Source organism: Sinohyriopsis cumingii, chromosome 16 (assembly GCF_028554795.1).
Source record: "Sinohyriopsis cumingii isolate HCF-2022 chromosome 16, ASM2855479v2, whole genome shotgun sequence".
Classification (NCBI taxonomy): Eukaryota; Metazoa; Mollusca; class Bivalvia; order Unionida; family Unionidae; genus Sinohyriopsis; species Sinohyriopsis cumingii.
Window position 1 is genome coordinate 25502509 of NC_142976.1, and position 18319 is coordinate 25520827.

General features: G+C 31.8%; 1 protein-coding gene across 1 annotated transcript in view; it reads left to right on the forward strand.

The window, feature by feature from the left end:
• Positions 1-18319, forward strand: part of LOC149780098 (axonemal central pair apparatus protein HYDIN-like) — a 240483-nt gene that overhangs the window by 64566 nt on the left and 157598 nt on the right. Inside the window, exons 30-36 of the mRNA XM_089936859.1 lie at positions 1091-1364; positions 2054-2248; positions 6484-6630; positions 10241-10480; positions 11618-11720; positions 12347-12445; positions 15940-16089. Coding sequence (XP_089792985.1) covers positions 1091-1364; positions 2054-2248; positions 6484-6630; positions 10241-10480; positions 11618-11720; positions 12347-12445; positions 15940-16089 — 1208 coding nt within the window. The remainder of the gene's footprint in view (positions 1-1090; positions 1365-2053; positions 2249-6483; positions 6631-10240; positions 10481-11617; positions 11721-12346; positions 12446-15939; positions 16090-18319) is intronic.

Sequence of the window (18319 nt, forward strand, 5' to 3'; positions counted from 1 at the left end):
CATTTCTCAGCTAGATGCATGTCATGTAGCATTAGATAGTTATTATTTAAATTTGAAAAAGGTTATTTACCTCAGAAATGCCAATTCAGTGAATAATATCCCTGATTAGGAAAACAGAAGTTTACAGTTTTGAGTAGATCAATCATGATCATATAAGGACATTGATTGTTCTTTATAATACATATTAGCATTTCACATGATGTGATCATTTACCAGGCTGGTTTTATAAATATAATTGCATCAGTTCTCACAAGAAATCAAATAGACATGCAAGCTTCTTTCTGAGCAGTACATAAGTGAAGTTGACTGCACATGTCATCGGTAGGCTTCAGTAGAATGGATGTTTGAAAATTCTTTGCTAACTGTTCTTTCAATACAAGAAAGAGAAATCAGTTGGAAGAAGTAGGTGATGAGAGCATTTAGAAAAAGAAAGGGATGAAACTCACTCTGCTTCAGCTTCTAAACCTGAACCTTCTGATTTATCAAAACCAAAGTTGGATGAAGGTTGCAGGAGAACGAACAAAATTTGAAGCATGTAAGTTAGAGGATCATGGAATGACAATGGCAATGGCTAAAGTAATATACCTGGGCAAGTTGTGAAAAATGTTGAACTTCTGTCAGACCATTAGCAAATAAATACCCAGATGTTGCAGATGCAAAATGCACACTCTTCAGAGGGATTGGAGTTACCTTGATATATTATGATAGTGTGGCATATGAAAAGTGTAATCATACAAAAACCTTGTGATTTCTATTTCTTTTCATTTAAAGTTTCAGTAGCATTCAAAAGCTGGATAAGGAACAACATTACCTGTGCACATAAAAAAAAATGTATGCACTTGCCTGAATGGGTGAGCAGGTCTGAAAGAAATCCCCCCCCCAACATGTTTCATGATTTAAAAAAATAACAAAAAACAAAGCAACAAAACTTGTAGCAGCGTTTTATTTTTTCATGCACATACATTGATTCAGTCCTTAGTCAGTCAGTCAGCAGATGGATGAGACTGTTAGTAATTTATCTCTGCATGACTAATACTAAAGCCTCAAGTTTTGTTATTAACAACTTTGTTACATGATCTCTTCATTTCAGACCAAAACTGCCAGAGTATGTATTGGATTTTGGCTATGTTGTCCTGGGCACTGTGCGCACTCATGTTGTCAGGGCAACAAATACAGGTTGGTTCCCAGTTTCTTTTCAAGTGGAGAGAGATGACATTCATCACTATGGTTTTCATGTAGAACTAGACAGGGTACGCAATCTTCCTGGGGCTCCAGACCACGAAACTGTGAACATTGTTGTCAGCTTTGACCCCAGAGGAGCCAATCTCCAGCTAGGACCTGTTCAGTGCACGGTCCCAATCAATGTGAGTGAAACCAAAAACTTAGTCTCCATTTTATAAACACCACATATAACACACAAGTTGAGTTGAATTCCATCATTCGTAATGATCTGTAACAGTCTGCTCTTGCTTATAATAACTTCGCAGTTAAATGTCCAGCAATGACAAATGTATTATCAGTTTTACTGTGGTGTGCTGAGAAACATAAAACATTTTATGATTGCCTATATGGGTGTTGATGTAGGGGGGATAAACAAAATGCCATTCAAATGAATAGTACAGTGCAACATAGTAATAATTTTGGCTTTGTAAATATATTTTTTCACTTGTATTTGTGCATGTAACTTTGTCAGATTATAATGTTTTGAAAAAGGAATTAAAGACATATTACTAAGTGTCATGTTGTTTACTTTCAGTATACATATTGTCATATATTTGAATGACCAATTTCAGTACAGAGATTTAAATTTGGTCATTGGGCCCTTATCGTTACAATGTAATATCCAGAATCACGATAAAATGAAGTGCATTATCATAAAAGGGAACTGTAAGTTACTTACAGAATCTATACACTAAATTTGAATATTGTTGATGACAAATAGGATGCCATTGCTGGCAGAAGATTTATAGTTGACTGCCTTTCAATCTGCTGATGTAGGGGAGACATTAAATGCCAAATACTAATTTTGTATAATTCTTATTTTATTCATCAGATTTTGCATGGTCCATTAATAATGATTCGACTTAAGGCCAATGTGACCATGCCAGATTTGCAAATTTCTGATGATGCCATGGATTTTGGAGAAGTGAAATGTGGGGAGTGCCGTATTATCACAGTTCAGCTTCACAACTACCAACAGGTGAAATGTGAATGGAACTCACTTCCAACTGAAAAGGAGAAAAAAAAGGTAATAGTATTATCAGGCTAATCCCAGACTTACATGATAGTTTCATTCCCAAAAGTGGTCACTTAACTTGAAATCATGTAACTTGAAAGTTTTCTTTTCAATGCCTTTAACTTTCATTGAAAAATGCATAATTCAGTTTACTTTAATACCATTTATTTTAGACATTTTACAAATCCTAATAGTTTCTTTTAGACAAATAATTTAATTCGTTTTTATTTTTCATTAAAATATTTAAATTTTAAAAAAAAATCATGTAAAATCACATTAATGTGAAATTTGTGTTAAGCTGAAATTGCATAAGTTGGCAGATACCTGTATATTTAAAAAAAATAAAATTTACAAGAATTTTAAAGTGATTTTCTAACAAAGCCAATAGTTTATCTATTATGAACTTTAATGCAGGTAACTTCAGTGCATTAACATCTTTAAGAGATATGCATCAAAGTAAAATCATTTTTAAGCCAATGTTTGCTAAAGGAGGCCAGCTAAGAATGGATCATATTCAACTTATAGTTCCTATAATATATATTAAAAACTAAAGTACTACATTTTACAGAATTTCCTATTATTCCACTTTTTTAAGATAGTTTCAGCATTTATATTTTTGTCCATGCCAACTTCATCTTCAGTTATACTGATTCACTGAAAATTAGAAGCTGTGTTAATGCCAAAGATTGTGAATTTTTTTTTATGCATTGTTTGTAATAAATTTGAGGCATGTCAGAGAGATGCAAGTGGAGGAGTTTATCATCTTGTGTTCATTCTGTTGTATATGTTTTTCTTGTTTGGATTAGAAAAATATTAAATTTGTTTCCTATAATTGTCATGTATTATGTCACATACCCAATTAGTGAAGGATCCAAAGTTAAGCTAAATAGTTAACTTATGTCTGTTACTCTTCTATCTATCGACCCATTCTTTTTCCCAAAAATTGAAGCATGGTTATATTATTAGCTTTTGTCATCCAGATATGTACCCCATAGGTAATGTGTGTACTCGGAAAATAAAAATAAATAGATAAATTGTTTATGAGTTTAAAAAAGCCTAAGTTTTATGAGCTTTACTTTACTTAAGCTGTGTAAATCATTTCTTAGATTCAGCATTAGCTGTGTTCCAGTAAGGAATTGGATCCACATTGTAGAAATTTATTTAAGAGTAACACAAATGAGCTTTTAAGATGATTCTAGTTTGACTAGTTCTGGTCAGTACAGGGTTCAAACCTAGATGGGAATCAAGGGTTGGTATCAAATTACCCAAATAAATGGAAAAATTACAAATTTTTACATATCTCAAGAATTCTGAATTTTTTATTTGTAAAAAGAATTGCCATGTTGTTAACCAGTTGTAAATATAGTATGACCATTTACGAGATTGAAACTTATGAACTTGTATTTTTTCTGAGAAAACTTTTATTTAACAGGTTGTGGATTATTTTAATTATTTTGATCAAGTTTGTACTTAGATCAAACTGTATAGAACAGTAGATAGTAAACAATAAAAATTAAATCAGTTACTTTTTAGTGCAAAATTTATTTTTGTGAGATTTCTTTTATCTTAGATTTATAAAGGGCAGCAGTTAGACAAGGTAAATGTTGAAAACAGTAATACAGCCTTAGAAATTTTTAAAACATCTCATTCCTGATTGTGTGCACATTTTATATAATTGATGGCACTCCACATATTAGCTCACTAATTTTTTTTGTTATTGCAAATTTGCTAACATTTCACTTCTGCATGCATTTAGATTCAAGCATGCTTTCACACTATTAAAAGGAATGTTTGACCAGATCAAGTGCATTGAAAAACAGTATGCATTTTTCGGTTTACTAGCACAACATCCCTTGATTGACTAATTGTTTTGTCTTCTCCATTCATTTATCTGTTTAATTTTGAATTGATTATGCTTTTTATCTGCATCCTTGGAATACAAAATTCAATAATTACAGTTTTGCTTGCAGAAATAAAAAACTGTTAGAGTCAGGTGATGCATAGACAAAACCCCAGAATGTCTTGAAATAATGCTATTTCGCTGGTTGTAAATTTCAAGTGAAAATTAAACCGAGTGATTAATACAGTAGAGATTTGAAAGTTGATTTAATCTGGTTAAAGTATAGTCCTAGATGTAGTTTGTTATTTTATGAAAATTAGGTAAATATGATGAAATGCAATGAAGCAATGAAAATTAGGTAAATATGATGAAATGCAATGAAACAATGAAAATGAGGTAAATATGATGAAATGCAATGAATCAATGAAAATTAAGTAAATATGATGAAATGCAATGAAGCAGTGAAAATTAGGTAAATATGATGAAATGCAATGAATTAATGAAAATTAGGTAAATATGATGAAATGCAATGAAACAATGAAAATTAGGTAAATATGATGAAATGCAATGAATCAGTGAAAATTAGATAAATATGATGAAATGCAATGAAAGTGAGGTAAATAGGATGAAATGCAATGAATCAATGAAAATTAGGTAAATATGATGAAATGCAATGAAAGTGAGGTAAATATGATGAAAATGCAATGAATCAGTGAAAATGAGGTAAATATGATGAAATGCAATGAAATGAATCAATGAAAATTAGGTAAATATGATGAAATGCAATGAAAATGATGTAAATAGGATGAAATGCAATGAAAATTAGGTAAATATGATGAAATGCAATGAATCAATGAAAATGAGGTAAATATGATGAAATGCAGTGAATTAATGAAAATTAGGTAAATATGACGAAATGCAATGAAACAATGAATATTAGGTAAATATGATGAAATGCAATGAAACAATGAATATTAGGTAAATATGATGAAATGCAATGAGTCAGTGAAAATTAGGTAAATATGATGAAATGCAATGAATTAATGAAAATGAGGTAAATATGATGAAATGCAATGAATCAATGAAAATGAGGTAAATATGATGAAATGCAATGAATCAATGAAAATGAGGTAAATATGATGAAATGCAATGAATCAATGAAAATGAGGTAAATATGATGAAATGCAATGAATCAATGAAAATGAGGTAAATATGATGAAATGCAATGAAAATTAAGTAAATATGATGAAATGCAATGAAGCAGTGAAAATTAGGTAAATATGATGAAATGCAATGAATTAATGAAAATTAGGTAAATATGACGAAATGCAATGAAACAATGAATATTAGGTAAATATGATGAAATGCAATGAGTCAGTGAAAATTAGGTAAATATGATGAAATGCAATGAATCAATGAAAATGAGGTAAATATGATGAAATGCAATGAAAATGAGGTAAATAGGATGAAATGCAATGAATCATTGAAAATGAGGTAAATATGATGAAATGCAATGAATCAATGAGGTAAATAGGATGAAATGCAATGAATCAATGAAAATTAGGTAAATATGATGAAATGCAATGAAAATGAGGTAAATATGATGAAAATGCAATGAATCAGTGAAAATGAGGTAAATATGATGAAATGCAATGAGTCAATGAAAATTAGGTAAATATGATGAAATGCAATGAAAATGACGTAAATAGGATGAAATGCAATGAAAATTAGGTAAATATGATGAAATGCAATGAATCAATGAAAATGAGGTAAATATGATTAAATGCAATGAAATTTAGGTAAATATAATGAAATGCAATGAATCAATGAAAATGAGATAAATATGAAGAAATGCAATGAATCAATGAAAATGAGGTAAATATGATGAAATGAAATGAATCAATGAAAACTAGGTAAATATAATGAAATGCAATGAAAATTAGGTAAATATGATGAAATGCAATGAAAATGAGGTAAATATGATGAAATGCAATGAATCAATGAAAATTAGATAAATATGATGAAATGCAATGAAACAATGAAAATTAGATAAATATGATGAAATGCAATGAACCAATGAAAATTAGGTAAATATGATGAAATGCAGTGAATCAATGAAAATTAGATAAATATGATGAATTGCAATGAACCAATGAAAATTAGGTAAATATGATAAAATTTCAATGAAACAGTGAAAATTAGGTAAATATGAATAATCTCTATCACAGAGACCTTGTCACTGTGGTGTTGTGATTTCTTTGTGTATTTTTTAAAACTTGTACAAGCCATGTACAAATTTGATTAAACTTGTCAGAAAATGATTTTATCATGAATAACATGGTTGCTGTCCTGAGAGGGAAATAACTCATTCAATTAATTTTACTCTATGAATCTTTATGTGCTTCAGGCAGAGAAACATGTCCCACTGCATCTGCGTCGTAAACACAAGCAGGAAAAATCCAAGCCCCGCATTTTTGAGATCATGCCACCATCTGGTGTCTTGACTCCAGGTCAGAGGTTAAATGTCCAGGTCAAGTTCATGCCAACAGAGGAGGTGAGAGACAGCAGGCTACACTTTAATTCATACATTGTCAAAAAGATTATTTGTGTTGCATAATACTTACCTTCATTAATGTTATGATGTCATGTTATTAAAAAAATTTATGTAGTATAGCACTTAGTAACCTTGAAGAGCAAGATAATGGAGTAATACTATGTCTTTATCATTTTGAGATGAACAGATTTTTAAACTCCTGTTTCTTTAATATAAAATTTATGAAACTCATGGAATAATACCATATACCACCAAATCCAAGGAAGTCATGGTATATAGTATTTAGTTTATGTTTATAAATTTGTATCAAATAAGCACTTGATCCTACATATCTTGTGCCCCTGCAAGCAACATCATGTCCCCCAGCAAGCAACAGCATGTACAATGTACCCATATGTCCCCCAGCAAGCAATAGCATGTACAATGTACCTAATGTCCACCTGCAAGCAACAGCATGTACAGTATGCCCAGTGTCCCACTACAAGCAACAGCATGTACAATGTGCCCAATGTCCCCCAGCAAGCAACAGTATGTACAGTATGGTGTCCCACTGCAAGCAACATCATGTACAATGTCCCCCAGCAAGCAACAGCATGTGCAATGTGCCCAATGTCCCCCTGCAAGCTGCAGCATGTACAATATGCCCAGTGTCCCACTGCAAGCAACATCATGTATAATGTGCCCAATGTCCCCCAGCAAGCAACAGCATGTACAATGTGCCCAATGTCTCACTGCAAGCAACATCATGTACAATGTGCCCAATGTCCCACTGCAAGCAGCAGCATGTATAATGTGCCCAATGTCCCCCTGCAAGCAGCAGCATGTACAATATGCCCAATGTCCCCCCTGCAAGTAGCAGCATGTACAATGTACCCAATGTCCCCCTGCAAGTAACATCATGTACAATATGCCTGATGCACCCTCCTGCATGTTTTAAGAAGTGCCTCAAGGAGGCAACCTTTTGCCCGGTGATTTACCCCATGATGATGTTCATGCTGAGGAAGTCTTGGACTTTTTATTTAAAAGAGTTCAGTTTATGTAAAAAAAAATTGACTTTGTACAGTAAAACCTGTTATGAGAGACCGCCCCTTCTGCCAACCAAAAGCGGTCTCTCAAGACAGGTGGTCTCTCATAAGAGGTGTGTGAAAATGGACTGGTTTTCAGGGTCAATAGTTAGCATTGTTGAAAAATAAATAATACCCATACTCACTGTACATGTATCATATCCTTTATTCATGAATCTTGTTAAATAATGCATGCATTCCTCTCAAAATATCTTTATATAATAAAGATATACATCTATCAAACAACGAGAATAAAATTTATATTTCAACATCACATTAATATGTACAAAAAATTGAAAAGTTAGATATGATGTATATATCTTATTTTATACACTTATTCACTGTTTTTTTAAAAGAAATCCATTATACTTCTTTGTTGACATGTTTTACTCAGCTATTTGGTCTGAAGATGTATCTCAATTATTGCCTTTTCCTGAATCAACTTTCCACTTACTGGTATGTTTTTACTCCTTGCAACACAAAACCACTCCCATACTTGCTCGTTCAGATCTCCGTAAACTGTCCGTCGTGCCGTGGCATATTTCCTCTGTGCTTGTGCACCTTTCTGCCATTCGTTTCTAATGGACTTCTTGTCTTTGATTACATTTTGAACTTGCATTTTACCGACACTTAAGCTGACTGCTATTTTGCGAGTGGTCTAACCTTTTTCATTTCTTTCAATGACATTAGTCCTTTCTTCCAGTGTTAAAATTTTTCTTTTTTTCAGCGGAGATTCTGCCGTTGTTTTTAGTGTTGACATTATAAAGACTATAGGTTTTGATCAGGTTTTGGGGAATTGTGGAATAAATATATATTATGTACCAATGAATGAAACCAAAAGACATAATTAACTCATCAGGAAACAATACTGTACATTTATTTAAATCAACAGCGTTACAGCTCGATAAATAAATGTTCCGACCATCTGCACCCACGTAAACAGATTGTGGCTTGGTGAAACACTAACAAAAGAAATAAAAAATAATTTTAAAAAAATCCGGAAATGATTCTCACTTACTAGTATTAAAGACAATGAGCTCATTCACCCTCCAGGCATTATGGATTAACTGGAAAGCAAACGACGTACTCAAACCAACACTGAAGCCCTTTCAAACTATTTCTCACTTGGACATAAGGACTACCGGCGTTTTGTGAGTTTTCATACAGATAAAGAAAAAATACAAACCTCTAAATTGACTGCGTATATCCATCATTACTCCCTTTGATGTTACTCTTACTGGCTATTCACATGACTTCGGCACTACAATGGCGCTTAGTGACATGTACTTTAGTCTGGTTTACTGCAGTTTACAAATGACACCGTACGCTGGAGTTGTAAATTTCAAAAACTGGTACTGTAGCAAGATAAATTATTTTTAAATACTTTATTAGAGCAGTCTTTGCTATTTATGCCGTCTTTGTTACAAAGGATTAAATGATGGTTAGAGGTGTTTAACCCGATATATGGTTGTTCAACTATAGTGTTATTTAATGTGCACTTTGTTTGCATACTACATTTATCCTGAGCTCTAATGTTTACAAAGGATTAAGTTAAGGTCAGTGGTGTCAATCTGTTTTGATTTTTTGGTGATGCGGTCGTTCATAGCAGTGTCAAAATGCATATTTTGCCAAGAAATCGCGGTCGCTGGTCGCGTTCAGCAGGTGGTCGTTCATAACAGAGCGTTTATATAGTAAAATCGATCCGTGCATTACGATTGTGGTCAGACATGACAGGTGGTCGCTCATAGCAGAGGTTGCTCATGACAGGTTTTACTGTATTTAATAGAATCATATATTTTTATCTTTGTTTTGCATGCTTCTTTGAGGATTCTTAATCTCACTCGTAAAAGTAGAGCCAGGATTGTGCTGTTGCACCATTAAGTATCATGTATACTTACTCCATATTTTTATTTAAAAATTTTGTATATATAAATTAAGTGCAGATGAAAACAGGAATTAAATCATAACTTAGTTGGGAAACTTGTTTTTGTTGTAATGGTAAACATGTACTTTTTTCACAATATATCCATTTGATGCAGCTTCATTGGTTGATATAATTTTTGTGTCACAAGAACAACTAAACAAACATTTAAATAAGCCAATCAATTAATAATTCAGGCTGAGAGCTAGTCAGTTAATCCAAACATTATCATCAGCAAGTTACACACTAATCAGCCGATGAATAATTCAGTTGGAGGGCTTGTCAGTTAATCCAAACATCATCATAAGCAAATTATACACTAATCAGTCAATCAATGAATAATTCAGTCTGAGAGGTAGTTAATAATCCAAAAATTATCAACAGCAAATTACACACTGATCAAATTTAAGAAAAGAGATTATTCAACAGTGACTTCATTCATTCCTGACTCCTCATGATAGACATAGTGGGCATAGGAAATGAATTCATTGAATTATCATAGCAGTATTATACAGTGCATTAACATTAAGTTGTGTGGTTTGCTGCATATATGCTTGTAGATTAAAACTAAGATTTACTTGTTATTCCTTTGTATATTTGGACATGATTTTTCCACTTTTTTCAGAAGTTCTATGAGCACCGGATACCCATCCGTATCTCTCAGAGTAGTCAGCGGATTTTGTTATTGTGTCGAGGGCAGGGGCTTGAGCCACGTCTTGACTTTGATCAAAATATGATGCAGTTTGGCCCCATCTTACCCCACAGTGTTGGGGATGAGAGAGAAGTTATTGTAAAAAACCCTTGTAAATTTGACATTGAATTTTACAACCTCGAGTTTGATGCCATGTACTTGGAGGAAGAAAAGGTGAGGGCAATGGAAATAAATGTAAATTATAAGTAATATATTATGATATTGATATTGAGTTAAAATTTTTTAATCATTATCCATTGTCATAAACTGCACAGTATTTATTGCACACTCAACCTTGGCAGCAACAATTAATATATACTTGAAATTTACAAATGAGTAGGATTAACTACTGATATAGGTTAGATACTTTAATTATCTTACTTATATAGTAATATCTGAGTGTGCAAATTGTCAGTTGAAATGAAATGACTTGACACATGACTTGACCACTAGCTCTTACGCAGGTAGGATATGCATGCATTTAACTTATTTTATTCTACCCCCTTAACTTTATTTGACACAAACAGTGATAAAATTAATGTTATAATACAAAGCAGGTCTACTTTTAATTCATTGTGACAAGGAAGCAAACATTTCTGCAAGTCAGAGATCAAAACACAATTGGTCTGTAATTAGGTTCTCACAGAAATGCTTACAGACATCACTTTGATGGTTGATTGAAACATTTCAGATTTGAATACAAGAGGGCATATTGCATTTATGATGATTATACTGAAAATGAATTAAACGCTAACAATGAAACTCAGATTTGTTGAGACTTGTTTAATATGTATTAATTTCGTGCATTGTTGTCACAAGTAGCTGTTACTAATTTAATTAATTGATATTTCATTATATATCAATGTATTTACAGTGGGCTGCGATTATTTTTAGTCTTATATGTAAATAAAAATGTATGACTTCTTTTTAAAAGTTGCAAATTTCACAATATTGATTAAGATCTTTGGGCTCTAACTATCATTTTGAGTGATAAAACATGCAGTATAATAGGGCCTAATTGACTAGTTTTAATTTTAATTTTATTCGTGTTCAACAAATATAAGGTCGAATTGGGTATTTTTTTAAAAACAAACAAATAGGATAAACACTTGCCCTCTTGTTTTAAGCAGGTTTGCAGATTACCTTGGCATGCAGGATATTTGTTTTGGCAATAGTTTTCATCTGAATAATCCTTATCACGCTGTAAGCATTTTACATGTATATAAATTTATTAGTCAGTTATCTAAAGACATAAGTTTCAGAACATGTAATACAGTTGAATTAAAGTGCTTTCCTCCATAATTGATACAGATCCTGCGGTTGATGAAAGGCTATGACGAATACAATACTATCCTTCTCCCGCCAAGAGGTGTTGGAGAAAAACTTCCTCAAGAATTGCTGGAGTATTATGAGGGTTTGTGAAACCATTTTTTTAAAAATTTGACTTAAAATGTTTTAAAAATTTTGAAAAAAGATAGAATAAATTTATAAATAAATATTCAAAATAACAAGTATATCCTAACTCTAAGCATGCCAAAATGAAACTTTTTTGATAATTATATTGTGTCAGATATAATGTCCAAAATATTGCTGTATGTGAAAGTCATGATCAATATGAGTTTCAAGAACTGCATAGAAAACCTTGTCAGAAAAGTGAAAATTCAAATTTAAATTTAATGATAAGTAATGGCATATATATATATATATATATATATATATATATATATATATATATATATATATATAAAAACATGCTAAATATATTTGCTTATTTCTGATTGTGACAGTAATTGTCCATCTTTTTTGTTCCTTAATGAAAATGTGTCAAAATAAAAAGTAAAGACATACAGTATCTTTTTCTGTGATTAGACTAATGGGGCCAACCAAATAAATTTGTCAAAATGTTGGTGCTGGGGATATTATCAGACAAAGAGATCTTTAGTAACTAACTAGTCACCAAAGTTTTTGTAAACTATGGGGATCAGCTTATCACCAAGCATGGGCTTATCATCAGAAAAATACATTATTTTCTCCCATCAGAGCAAAACAAGAGGCTTGAGGAGACAGAGAAGGCAAGACGGGAAGTGGAAGAAGCAGCTGAAACTGCACGCCAGGAACAGGAGGACAAAGAGAAAGATGGTGGGCATAATTTATTTATTGATTAAGTTCACAACGCTAATGGATATCTGCACTTATATAAAATCAAATATTTACTTGGAAATTTGGCATATGTTTTACAGCAGCACTGTTGAGCACTGTATGTACCTACTTATAAAGTGATTTGATTGGTAGTCATTTCCCTTCCCCTTTTAGATCTGACAAGTTTTTATTTGACCCTCCTATAAATTGTTGTGTAAATTGCTGATAAAATCCAAACGCAAGAGGTGATTTGTTACCTGCAAGTTAGTGTTGCACTTTTGAAAAAAAGCTTTGGCTAACTGGCTTAATATATATATATATATATATATATATATATATATATATATATATATATATATATATATATATATATATATATATATATATATATATATATATATGGGATTATTTTATTGAGTAGAGTAAGTTACAGACAAGTTTGAATATTACATTTGTCTCTCTTACTGTAATAAAGTCCATTGAAGCATATAAATTCATAATAGATCACATCTTAAATCCATTTATATGATAAATTCTACACAACTTTTCTTCAGATTCCTATCATAATCTTCAACAGCTGACTTATCATTGCACCAATCACATACCAGTTTCTAAAAATATTAAGTGTTCTGCAGTGCTATAACTAAGTTACAGTGTAAATATAGAAACAAAAATGTCAGCAAGATTTATGTGAAGAGCTAGCTTGGATTTCCATGTGTGTTGGATGAATGCAGCAAGTTGTCAGTTGTGCAGAACAAAAACACGCGGGTAATTGAATATGGGATATTATTGGTGCATAGGGTATGTCAGCTCTGCAGCTTGATTAGAGAAGTTGAAAACGGGGGAAAAAAAGTGGGTACCACTTTTGCAAGCAAGGGTTTTGGTCTGACATGTATTCTCAGTAACTCTGGAAATATTATTTAGGAAATAGACCTGCCTTACAAATGAGACAAATCAACTCAAAACTTTTATTGCTTCAAATGCAAACATTGTTTACAGCAAACACAAAATTTAATACATGTGTAAGTTGTTCAGACATGCATGGAATGGAAGCAAATAAAAATATATGTGTGATTGTAGTATATAACTGTGTGTGCGTGTGTGTATGTATGTATGTATGTATGTATGTGTGTATGTATGTATGTATGTATGTCTGAATATATGTCTTTTATGTCTCTTATTTATCATATATATTGGGACATGATAAAATAATAAAACAAATTCCTGTCCCAGAACTTATGGTGAAACTTTTTTCATCAAGGTATATGATATTTGACTTAAGAAATGAAAAATATTTGTGTTGAATTTGTGACCCACCCAACTGCACAGTACAGTAAAATAGATAAAACACTTATTTGAAAATAAAATGAAAGAAACTAACTGTTATCATTTATTCCTTCAGTTTTTCATCATCAAAATTTATTAAAGGAAAAAAAAATATATCCACGAACTCTGTATATGTAGCAGAAGCTGGCTGGCTTATGCATCCTTACTCTAGCGTGTGTTGCTTATGTCGAATAACAAATCGCAAATGAGATGGGAATATCACCCAATTGCTTGAAGGTACCTGCCATTCATGCATGATACATTATAAGGTGCAAAATGGCCAAGATTCATTGTATCAAGGTTAACTATACAACAGTATCTCACAAATAAAAATCATTATTTGAAAACACATTCACTCTGAGTGCAAATGATACTCTTTTTGCTAGCATGGGTTACAAAAGTATTATTAAAGCAAGTTATTGCTGTGTATACTATTTACCCTATGAACATCAATGAACGTTTGTATCAATTATGATTACATATGGCAAATAAATAGAAGACCAGGTGATGAATAAACACAACTGACAGCGAGCAATAAACCCATTGCTTAAATTTTACCAACGTGATATAAAATAAAAAGGTTATATTGTTACAAAGCAAACCAACCCTGGAAACTGAATTTGGATTCTTTTAAGTGTGCCAGTTTTTTTATGAAGTTGGCTGCCATAAGGAAGCCAACTTTGGTTCCTTTGGATTCTTTTAAGTGTGCCAATTTCTTTTTTTTTTTTTAAAAAAACAAAAACTGGCCAACATAGGGAAGCCAGCATTGCTACTTTTTACCTGTATTAATGGGAATTTTTAACATAAATTAAAACAATGGAACAGTTTTGAAAGTGATACAATCTAGTGAGTCATGCACACATATTGATATAAGGCTGAACAGTAAATTACTTTTCTAAAGATTCATCTAAATGTTCCCTATCCATAGTTTATAGTGTTTTATTTTTCAACAACAAGAAGCATGTACTTCTTGTGGGGATAAATGTATGTCATTTCTGGCAGGTGTCCTCTATAGTTGGTAAATTGTAGCTAAGGGGAAGTAACAGCATTGTATACTTCTATTTAGAGTAATTAAATTATAATTTCTTCTTAACACTTGATAATTTTTTTATTCTTTTGTGCGAGTATAACTACTTTTAATCATGTAATGCAAATCTGATGTCAAAAGAAAAATGTTAGAGTATGGCCAGTGACCTTTAGCAGCCATTAAAAGCCCAATTTATTCAAGTTGGCTGACAAAAAGAATCAGTCCACAGTTTAAAAGTTATCAGAGAGACATGTTGCTGATTTCACCTAAGTGAAGATGATATTGGAGAAATAATTCCTTTTTTGAGAATTAAATGGTTTGGTGAAAGAGAGAAATCCTGCTTTCACTTGACAATGTAATGGATATGTCATATCCCAATATGCACTATTTGGTGGGTACATGTAAGGCCAGATCATCAGGTTTCAAGCTAAACAGCTTTGCTCATGGTAATGCCAAAACAGACTTCATTTTGCGTTTCAGAATTAAGCATGTGAATCTACATACTTGAGGAGGTTGTACTCATGAATTGCTGTATACCACTGGAAAATTTAAAACAAGCATATAGATGCAATAGCTTGAAATCTCAACTGGCATTTTCCAGAATTAAGTATGCAAGCATTAAATTTAAGCCATATGTAGATTTTTGAATGGCAGCATTGGCATGGAAACATTAACATATATTTAAATTTTGTACTTCAAACCAAAGAGTTATCAGATTTTATTATCTTATTCTGAGAACTCTAACCCTATTCTGCACAAATTGACTTTTCAATAAAATGTACTGAGTTATAAGTTAGTATATATGGAACATATGTATTTATAAGTTATTCGCTGAATGTTAAAAAATAGTGTCAGAGATCATGCAGCGTAGAATTCCCAATTCTGCAAGGCCATATAATGCCACATGAACGAGGGCCCATTATTTCTTGATATTGTGCATTAGTTTTTTCTCCCATGGTAAGCCATGTATGGCAACCTGCTATGTATATCTATTAATACTTTTCTTCAGTAAGATATTTACATAATGTTTTGGAAAGTGTTTTGGGTGGTTTTATCATGAAGTATGATTCTGACCCTTGACTATCCATTGTGGACAGGTTTCATTGTAGCATATAACATTATGATGCATGTAATTGATTAGAAAATGCTGATGCGGAAGGGAAGGATAAAGAAGAGGAGTCAGATGATAAGACAGAAGGACCGGCTGGGACCAAATCCCCATCAAGGGTTGGATCCCTTGCAGAACCTGCAGAGCCTTTTGATGAGACTCAGTCAAAGAAAGAATCAGAAGGTAGTATTTTATTGATTTATAATACTAGTAAATAATATATTTGTTCCTCGCTATAAAGTTTATCAATATACTAGCTTGCTTAAAATAAGGGTATGATCATGTAACCCATTATACAAAATTTTTGTTTATCATTGCTACTCTGTTTCATTTTGTTCAGATCTTGGCTCTTAAAAATCAATTATGATGGGATTTCACATCATTAAAGATTGTTGGTGTGTTTTAATACACTTTTATGTGACACGGTCTCCTGGGAATATCATCAGTATAAGACTTCATCATTTATAAAATGGTTCAGTTGTATTGCTTTGATAATAATAATAATAATAATAATAATAATAATAATAATAATAATAAATATTAAATACTTTATTTTCAGAGGGTGACTCAATTAGTTACAAATGGGAACTAATCTACCTTGAGGCCCTCTACTATGTACATATAATATACAAGCTAATAGTAATATGTTCACACACACACACACACACACACTCATTATATAAATGACTATTCACATCAATGCTACAATATATAGCTGTCTAAATCCCTGGGAGAGAATACCTCAAAGAATAAGCTAGCGCTAAAATCACTTGTATCCAGACTAGAATCAGATGTGGACACTGATTGAGATGATTTGTCCTCCATATTGAGAATCAAACTTAATTTAACAACTTAAAAGCTCACCACTTTATTCTCAGGAAATAAAATAAACACATATTAGATATATCACAACACACATATTAGATATATCACAACACAAATATTAGATATATCACAACACACATATTAGATATATCACAACACAAATATTAGATATATCACAACACACATATTAGATATATCACAACACAAATATTAGATATATCACAAAACACATATTAGATATATCACAACACAAATATTAGATATATCACAACACAAATATTAGATATATCACAACACACATATTAGATATATCACAACACAAATATTAGATATATCACAACACATATTAGATATATCACAACACACATATTAGATATATCACAACACACATATTAGATATATCACAACACAAATATTAGATATATCACAACACACATATTAGATATATCACAACACACATATTAGATATATCACAACACACATATTAGATATATCACGACACAAATATTAGATATATCACAACACAAATATTAGATATATCACAACACAAATATTAGATAAAGAAAGAATATTTTTCTTTTGGAAGTATGTACAATTATATTTAATCACATTGGTTACCCCCACCCCTGCTCCTTTTTTTTTGACTATCAAATTGCCAGTGATCAGCCATTCCATCAAGAATTCCAACAAAAGAATAATTCCATTGTAAGTACAGAAAATTCCAGATCCATTTAGCAGAAAACTGTTCACACATGAATATACTCACTTGAACAATATTATTTGGATAAAAAGTTCACCATTTTGAACAAGCAATGGATGTAATATATAAAGTATTTGCAGAGCCAAATTAGTCCACATCCAGTCAGTCATTTATGTTGATTATAAACAGTTTTATAAAGATCAAGCACTGTAATTGTAATATAATATTAGTGATTTTCACGGAAAGGTCTCCCATGACAGTCAAAATGTAGTCAGTTACATTTTGAATAGCCTCCCATTAGAGTAAAAATGTAGTCAGTTACATTTTGAATAGCCTCCCATGACAGTAAAAATGTAGTCAGTTACATTTTGGATATCCTTCCATAATAGTCCAAATGTAGTCAGTTACATTTTGAATAGCCTCCCATTAGAGTAAAAATGTAGTCAGTTACATTTTGAATAGCCTCCCATGACAGTAAAAATGTAGTCAGTTACATTTTGAATATCCTTCCATAATAGTCCAAATGTAGTCAGTTACATTTTGAATAGCCTCCCATGACAGTAAAAATGTAGTCAGTTACATTTTGAATATCCTTCCATAATGGTCCAAATGTAGTCAGTTACATTTTGAATAGCCTCCCACGACAGTAAAAATGTAGTCAGTTATATTCTTGACTTGTATGGAATTAATAGTTGGAAACTTTGAAGCTGCTCCTGTAAAATAAAAAATTCTGATGCTTGCATCTAAAGTTCTATGTCTGATTTGGCAGGATCATTCATCCTGCAAAATATGTAAGTTTTCTTCATTAATAACCTGCACTGAATACATTTTTTATGTTAACATAATCATCCAGTTGTCATTAAATATCTAGTACTTCTGTCGTTTTAA